The following is a 9,129-nucleotide window of genomic DNA, read 5'->3' as shown; positions in this document are numbered from 1 at the left end:
TTTGTCATCTGTCTCTCCATTTACTGATCTTTCCCATAAAATAATTATTAACCTTCTTCATTAAAGATTTCTCCAGATCTCCTCTATGTTGCATGAGGTGAGGTCGTGGGTAGAATACTACACAGTGCTCCATGTGCAGGCATAGCAATGGTTATGCAGAGAGAACTTTCAACAAGGAATGAAAGTTGAAACCTACAGAAAATACAACAAAAACCTGGTTTCCTCCAGGGATAGTTAAGGGTAGCATGGGGCACAAATAAATAAATTTGCTATTTTCAAAGTAGGCCTAGGCGTGATCTAGAATAGAAATTTAGAGCTGTAAAGGAACTTAATTGATTTCTGCAGGTCGGGTAGTTGCTTCCGCACATTATGTGAAGTTACTGCCACCTTGTGGCAATATCTAAGCACTACACTTTCTGGCTTTGAATAACCCAGGAAAATATAATGCATAAGACAACCAGCCCTTTCACTGAAGCGCCTTAAATATTGCCTAACAGTTTATATCTGTATAGAACTATGGCTTACATCATCACTTACACGGTCTCATCTCGCCTTCATAGAAATCACTTGAACGTAGAAACCATGTTATCCATATTGTGTGCTTGCGTGCGCGCGCGCGCGCACACACACACACACACACACACACAGCAAAAGATGTCATAGGTTTTGCTGTTAGAGTTGAACTTAAAAATCTCTAAATTGTTACATTTGGAGGCTCTCATTTTGGGGATCCTTGTGTGAGATGCTCCTTTGTTGGTCAATTTTAATCATACAGACATAAGTAAAGGATATATTAATTGCACATAGAGAAAAAAATCAGAAATATAAACAAAATGCAGATAAGATGGAGACATTCAATGATTTGTCCAATAATATAAAAACAGGTTTTGTGTGCGGGTAGCTTATGTTGTCATTAGTGGAAGGAAATAGAAAGATAAATAATATTTGAATTCGAAAGAGCGGATGCATGAATATAAGACTCCCTTGAAGAAAGGATGGTCTGGGGCCACAGCAGGCCGGGGACAGGGAGAAGAATGGGCAGGCTGTGTGGGAGAACAAAATGACCTAGTATTCCAGTTTATTTTTTTCCAGTGCTATGATTTCTTTCCTTTCTCTTCAAATCTTTGGTAAACCGTGTACATGAGGTTTTGAGAAGATTGAAATTCCATGTTCATGTGCTCTGCAATTGAACTGGAGAAGAGAAAAGATGACTAATGGAAGTGGCAGCCCTGAGGGCTGGAACAAGAGATGAAAACAAAGGCTGGGATGGATTTGTGGAATTTGTAACAAACACTTCTTAGGAGTGATTTTTCAGTAAAAGGGAGTAACGAACAAGGCTGGCGTACTAAGTTAGCAAACAAATTCCAGCAGCGTTCCCTGGGGGACTTTCATGCTGAAATGCAATCCCTAGTGTTGGAGGTGGGGCCTGATGGGAGGTGTCTGGATAACGGGGTGGATCCCTCATGAATAGCTTAGTGCTATCCCGTTTCCCTCATCAATAATTCCCAGAAAATGCCATGAAAGGAAAGGCCAAGTCTTGACTGAGAAAGGGACCGGGCAGATGCGGGACTCCCACGTATACCCGTTTCCTCCTCTTCCGGAAGACATTTTGCCACAAGCATGTAATTCAACTTCTGAAAAATACGGTCTTCCTCACTGCAGACTCCACGCCAGCATTTTAAATCATCAAGTTGGCTACTTGTGCTCTGTTTCCAGTATGTAGTTTGCCTGCGGCAATATTAAACCCATCTGGAAGAAAGAACTTACAGCTATCCAGTTCCTCATCAGTGATGTTATCCAGGGGGGTTAGCGAGAGTGTCTCCTTATATTTACTCTCCATCTCACGACTTTAGGATCAGCTTATAAGGAATCCAAACTATGTAAGATTATACCACCAAAAGTGATTCAACGTTCAAAATAAAGCAGTGTGAGCTGTTACTATTTTTTAAAGGGAAAATAAAATGTTTACAGTATACTAAAAGAGATTTTGGTGAAATATAAGAAAGATCTTTTTAAGCAAGATAGTCTTTCTTCCTGGGAAAGACATCTTCAGAAGGGTACACAACACCTCCGGAATTCTTAGAAAATGGGATCCATTTTCCTGATATTTTTAAAACAGAGTTATTCAGGCGTAACTGACATACAACACAATGCACATATTTCAGGGGTACAATTTAAATTTTTTTGACATGTATACAGTAGATAAAGCTCAATTGTTCAATTTCTTCTTTCATGGATCATGTTTTTGGAACCATATTTATATGGTTTGGATATTTATTTTCCCCAAATCTCATGCTGAAATGTGATTCCCAGTGTTGGAGGTGGGGCTTGACGGGAAGTGTTTGGCTCATGGGGGTGGATCCCTCATGAATGGCTCAGTGCCATCCTTTGCTTGATGAGTCAGTTTTCCTCCAGTCACATAGATCTGGTTATTTAAAGTGTGTAGCACATTGAAGACCTAATGTGACTAGTAACCCATTAGAAGAAAACAGGATAATCTCACTATGTTGAGGTAGGGGAAGGTGTCTTAAGCACAAAAGGTACAAGTGAGGAAGGAAAAGTTTATTAAATTTGACTGCATGTAAACTCTAAATTTCTTTATAAAAAAGAAAAAATAAACATAACAAATACTTCCAAATCCTGAAAGAAAACATAGGCAATGTATATAATTCAGATTGCGTGTAGAACTACACATTGTCCTATTTGTACGGCACATGTGAAAAATGGACAATAGATATGAATAACCACATTACTCAAATGCCCAACACATATATGAACAGGTGCTCAAAATTACTAGTATTTAGTAATTTTACTTTAAAAGTAGCAACCTATATGGTAGAGGACTTGAGCCAAGAACAAGAAAGGATGTTTATGAACTGAAGATAACCAACTGTGACTTTTAGGGGAGGCTCCCATTGATAGACAATGTTAATAAATTCTGAGTTATTACTTTTCATATGAACTTATTATTTTTTCCTATAGGCAGGTGATAACTAGAGAAACTCCACTTATACATGTAGAATGTATAAGTGAAAATTGAAAGTATTATAAGGAACATTTTCAAAATAAGGAACACATTTCAAATACTTAAAACGATTAAACCACCTGAATGTCCCAGTCTTACCAGTGAAAGAAAAGAAGGAAATTTGCGTTTCCTGAGCATCTATTATATGCTAAACACAGTCAACTCAGCATGTTTCCCACTTATCTATAAGAATGCAACCTTCCTATAACCCTATTATGTGCTAACATTCACATATCAATAACAATTTATATATAAGAAAATTGAGACAGCTTTTATCACATAAATATAAAATTTACATTTTACTCCATGATACCTGTTTACTTAAAACCTATTTTAAAGTATTTGCTATAGGGTAAAATGTATACCCAAAGAAAATGCAGACAATTGATTTGGTGACTTCATGACCCAGGGGTGTACACACTGTAGTTGAGAAGCATGGCCCTGTACCATGCATAATAGCTGACACTGGATAGCACCTTACTGTGTACAAAGGCTTTCACACAGAGTCTGGAAGACACAAAGAAAAGAAAACCTTGAGGGAGCATATAATTATCTCTGGATGGGGATGATAATTCCCATCTCCGGGTTGTAAATACACAGCATGGTATGCCTGATACAAGACAGTTAGCATTTATTATAGTCTCCCAATTACTACATTTTAAATTCGGTGGCATGAGTTACCTGAAACCAAACAGCCAGTAAAAGACAGTACAAATTACTGAATTCAAGTCTTCTGAATCCAGGAGCTCTGCTTTTTCTTATGCCAACTGCCTGCTTATCATACAGAGAGTATGGAATGATTCCCTGTTTAAAAAATTTAAAAAGGAAAGAAAAATAAAACTAGTGTTATTTGCTTCCAAAACACCAACCCTCAGGTATATAGTAGTCTTATAATTGAAGCATTAGCAATTCTTTCCTTTGTCAAATCATTTATTTCTTTTCACCTAGAATATTGGCACAGCTTGCTCCTTCACTCTGTTCAGATTTTCTGCTTAATTGTTTTTTTCTAAGCTCAACCTTCAATGAACGCATGCTGCACAATAGCACATGATACCATGACTGTCTATTATCTCATACCTTGTATATTTCTTCATAGTACTTATCTGCTTGTAATATATAAGCATTATATTATATATGACATTATAGTATAAATGCTATTGCTATTTGTTTATTCTTTAATAGCCAGCCTGCTGAAATAGAAGTGCCTTGTGGTCAAGGATTTGTGTGCTGTTTATTGCTGTACTCCTACCGCCTAGAGTAGTATCTTGCACATAGTAGGTTCTCAATAAACATTTGTTAAATAACATATGTTGAATCAACTCTCTAGGCATCCCATCTAAGACTTCAGCCCTGGGAATCTCTAATTCCCAGGTTCTACTCATCCATATGGCTGGATTACTCAAGAGCCAGAGTTGCCTGAGAATGCACAGAGCAAGTGTCCTCACTGCACATTCTTGAAGAGGGATGTTCAAGCCGGAAATAGCATAGATAAAAAGCAGAATTATAATCAAACCACATCTATCTACTTGTAGAATAATTTCAAAAGAGAGCAAGGTTAAGAAGGCTTTTAAAAATCCAAAGCATTATGCCAAATATATAACATATATATAATAAACGTGGAAAATTTAGAAACTTCCGTCTCTGGTGGGAGTAATCCAACTTCCTATGGTTCCACTGTGCAACTTACTCTAGATTCTAAGAGGGAAGTAAAACATGGTGAATTGCAAGGAAACTTCAAGTAATTGAATTTGTGTGAACTTTCAGACTAAGCTGATAGAAAAATGCATGGTTTATTTTAATGTTTCTGCTATTAGTTATTTTTTTCACGGCAATTTAACTTGTGAATCTAATATCTATTTAGACAATAACTGTACTTTTATTCTGGCTATGTCATAATATTCTGCAATTACAAAATCACATAATACTTAAATTACTGCCATAAAGCTAAGAAGAAATAACTTGCCATATTCCAAATTTCTAAAGGAGCTTGATCTCTGTTCCCTTCTCTGTTTTGCTCTTTTGTGATTCTTAGGCTGGAATCACGTTTTGGCTCTATCAGCCTAAGGAGCAGTTAGCCACCTGTTACTGAGTCAGGGAACAAAAAGACCAAGGCGATAGGTATTTGCACCATTAACTTCTCCCATCTTGTATGTCCATAACTCTGTATTATTATTTTTATTTTTGAGACGTAGTCTCACTCTGTCACCCAGGCTGGAGTACAGTGGCATGAACTCGGCTCACGGCAAGCTCTGCCTCCCCGGTTCACACCATTCTTGTGCCTCAGGCTCCCGAGTAGCAGGTACTACAGGCGCCCACCACGCCCAGCTAATTTTTTGTATTTTTAGTAGAGACGGGGTTTCACCGTACTAGCCAGGATGGTCTCGATCTCCTGACCTTGTGATCTACCCGCCTCGGCCTCCTGAAGTGCTGGGATTACAGGCATGAGCTACTGCGCCCGGCCAATTCTGTATTATTTTGCGTTTCTGACACTCAAGACTTGATACCTTAAACATTCAAACATATAGAAACACTTATTTGTGTGAACAGCAGTTTCTTTCCTTCAACCAAAGATTGTCAATCCTTAATCTAAAACATGAAAGGAAATAAAATTCAAACACCGCTTCTCCGTTACTTGTAAATTTTATTTCTCTCTTCTTAATATATTAACACCCAAATTTGAGCAAAAATATTAAGGATGGATGTGGTGGCTCATGCCTGTAATCCCAGCACTTTGGGAGGCTGAGGTAGGTAGATTGTTTGAGCTCAGGAGTTCGAGATCAGCCTGGGAAACATGGCACAACTTTATCTCCAAAAGAAAAAAAAAAGTTAAGAAATCAAAATTTCAATTAATTTTGCCCTTACTGCTAAGCAAATCTGAGTAAATTATAGATTTTAGATTTGGGGTAAGAATTCCCAAAACCAGCAGGGCGCCGTGGCTCATGCCTTTAATCCCAGCACTTTGGGAGGCCGAGGTAGGTGGATCACTTGAGGTCAGGAGTTTGAGACCAGCCTGGCCAACATGGTGAAACCTTGTCTCTACTGAAAATACAAAAATTAGCCAGGCTTGGTGGTGCATGCCTGTAATTCTGGCTACTTAGGAGGCTGAAACAGGAGAATCACTTGCACCCGGGAGGCAGAGTTTGCAGTGAGTCGAGATCATGCCATTGCACTCCAGCCTGGGCAACAGAGCAAGACTCCATCTCAAAAGAAAAAAAAAAAAAATTCCCAAAACCAGATGTTTAGGAGTTCATTATTGACAACAGTAGAGAATCTCATCTTCAATTTTAGCGATAAATTATACCAAGGGAAATTTTGACAGCCAAAAGTGAAGTCCTGAAATGAAACAGAGCAAAGAAATTATCAATCTAGTAAAGATCCTCAAAGAATGCTTTCTGGAGAATAGTTTTAAATAAAATAAGCAAATAAAGAATGAAGATAGCAGAGTTAAAGCCGGAGAAGTAGAAACTATCAATGTTTTTACTCCCTTCAAAAATAATATTGAAACTTAGTACCCAATGCAACAGTGTTGGGAGGTGGGGCCAAATGGGAGGTATTCAGATGATGAGTTTCACTCACATAAACGGATTAATGCCACTCTTAACAGGGGCTTGTGGGGGTGAATTCACCCCATTTGTCATTTGAGGACACAGCAAGAAGGCCTCACCAGTTACTGATGCCTTGAGCTTGGACTTCCACCTCAAGAACTGTGAGAAATACATTTCTGTTCTGTATAAATTACCCAGTCTATAGTATTCCATTACAGCAGCACTATACAGACTAAAACAGTGGGAAAGTATGCGTGTCCATTACAGGGAGGGTCAGAGAACAGTTTTAATGAGACAGAAACTTTTCATTCATATTTTCTCCATGTGACATGCAATAAACATGAGATGACTGATGCCGACTCTGGCTGTGTACAGTATATCATGACTGGTTCACATCACTCCCAAGGTTTCCATATGTATTCACTCTCCTCTCCCACCTCAACACTGAGTCTCTTTTTTATTCCATTCCAAAGTAAAGAGGTCGACCCTAGAACTACAGAAGCCCTTTCAGCCAACAGAGTTGTCTGGAGTTCATGGCATTAGTTTTGGGCAACAGGAAAAGTAAAATACAAAACGGCAATACAGAAACTACAAAATTTCAAGTAAGGACTGGCTGAGAGAAGCATTCAGATTGGAGAGAAAGGAATGGCATTGTTGTGAAAATGTGTTCTGGGAACTGACCTCAAATTGAGTTATAGGAGGCTGCAGTCTCACTGGAAAATGCATACTGGCGCCAAGATATAACTGCTGCTTCCAGGAACATCCTCCCCCTCCTTAGCAATGTGGAACAGATTGAAGGAAACTCAAACAATCCCTTTAAGCAGGAAGTAAATAGATTAAGAGAGCAACCAGATGGCTTAAGGCACTATCAGTATAGCTATCCCCACCCCTCAGCCCCCTACTGGCTTTTCCTTCCTCTTTTTTTCTCATTGTATGAAAGACTACTCATACGTGCTTTGCGGAGGAGGAGATCTGCCTTCTCTTGCTCCGGCTTAAGACTGCCTCCTATGTAAGTTTCTCCTGACTAGCTCTTTGACTACCAACCAGCCTGGAGTGGTCTGCCTCTTCTTTGGTCTGAGCTTGCCTTGTGCTTATATAGGGTGGTTCTTAGTCCAGCAGGGCGTTTTCACAACAGCCACCTAACTATTTAACTACATTCACCCTTGGTGCAAGTGCCAAAAAAAAAAAAAGAAAAAGAAAAAAGGACCAAGGCGATAGGTATTTGCACCATAAACTTCTCCCATCTTGTATGTCCATAATTCTGTATTATTTTGCATTTCTAACACTTATCTCAGTTTGTCTATAGAATTGAATTGGCCTTTAGCCGTATCATATAATAATATACTTTGATTTTAATCACAAAATACGTATGTTAAGTAGAACACAATCTAGGACATACAAGATAATACAGAAAAAAAAAAATGGATGTAGTGGGGAAAAGGAAACAGCACAAAACCAAGTATGATGAAAGAGATAAACTTTGACTTCTAATTTCAACTGAGAATCAATGGACAAAACATCAAAGCCAATATCTGAAATTCATGGTTTCATTCATGTAAGAGTTGGAGAGACAAATGTTAGTATTCCAAAAAAAGAAAATAATTGAGTTTAGGCTTTGGGAAAATCAGATTCCTGTGTTTTAACAGCAAGTGTCCAGCCCCAGCAAGAAGCATGAGAACACAAACAATGCCCTTGTGCTAATATTGTTAAGTGGAGAATCTGTAAAGAGATAATGAAGAAAATGACATTCACATAAGCTTAAATGGTATATGAATGTTTTGCTAAAGAATAAAATGTGTGTAAAAATTAGTAAATCAAGGAAGAAATTTTGCTTAGCGGTCAAGTGCATGGGCTTTGGAATAAGATGGATCTGGTTTGAATCTGGCTCCAACACTAGTAGCTTAGTTTTTGGAAAATAGCTTCAATTATTGCTACACACTGGATTATGTTACCCAAATTCATATGATGAAGCCATAACCTCCCAATGTGATGATATTTGAAAGCAAGGCCTTTGGGGGGTAGTTTATGAGGGTGGGGTCCTCATAATGTGATTAGTACCCTTATAAGAAGAGGCATCAGAGGGTGCTCTCTCTCTCACCAAGAGGTGAGGACCCCACATCAATATGGCCATCTGCAAGCCAGGAAGCGGGCTCATACCAGAAACCAAATTAGCCATCCTTGATTTTGGAGCCCTCAGCATCCAGAAGGCCCAAGTCAACTAAGATAGTAGTCTTCTCTAAAAAGGGGAAACTTTGCTGCATAGGGTTGATTTGAAAAACAAGTGAACAATGCATGTACCACAGTCTATTGCATCATGAAAAATCAATATGCAATAGGTCTTATTGTTCTTAGCAAGGTAAAGACATTTGCAATACTGACAGGAGAAATGTCACCTACAAATACTCCAAAGTGTGAAGTGACATAAATGTTTCTGCACAACTAAAACTTTGGTGTATGTGGAACAGTATGGAAAACGAGGCCAGAAAGGTAAAATAGTAAGCTGCTTTTTGTCATAAAGAGGGAAACTGAACCCTCAGTTGTTAAAAAATAGGTACACAA

At 38.5% G+C, this 9,129-nt stretch overlaps 1 protein-coding gene across 1 annotated transcript; it reads right to left on the bottom strand.

Annotated features, from left to right (window-relative positions):
- Positions 1-1,281: 1,281 nt before the first annotated feature.
- Positions 1,282-1,848, bottom strand: LOC112429503 (pyrin domain containing 5). The gene is given in 2 exon segments (XM_071082910.1): positions 1,282-1,706; positions 1,709-1,848. Coding segments are annotated over 2 exon segments (360 nt in total). The 5' UTR covers positions 1,841-1,848; the 3' UTR covers positions 1,282-1,478.
- Between the last annotated feature and the right edge of the window lie 7,281 nt (positions 1,849-9,129).

The sequence above is a fragment of the Macaca nemestrina genome, chromosome 1, assembly GCF_043159975.1.
Source record: "Macaca nemestrina isolate mMacNem1 chromosome 1, mMacNem.hap1, whole genome shotgun sequence".
NCBI lineage: Eukaryota > Metazoa > Chordata > Mammalia > Primates > Cercopithecidae > Macaca > Macaca nemestrina.
The sequence above is the reverse complement of the archived record's forward strand: the minus strand, read 5'-3'. Positions and strand labels throughout refer to the sequence as shown.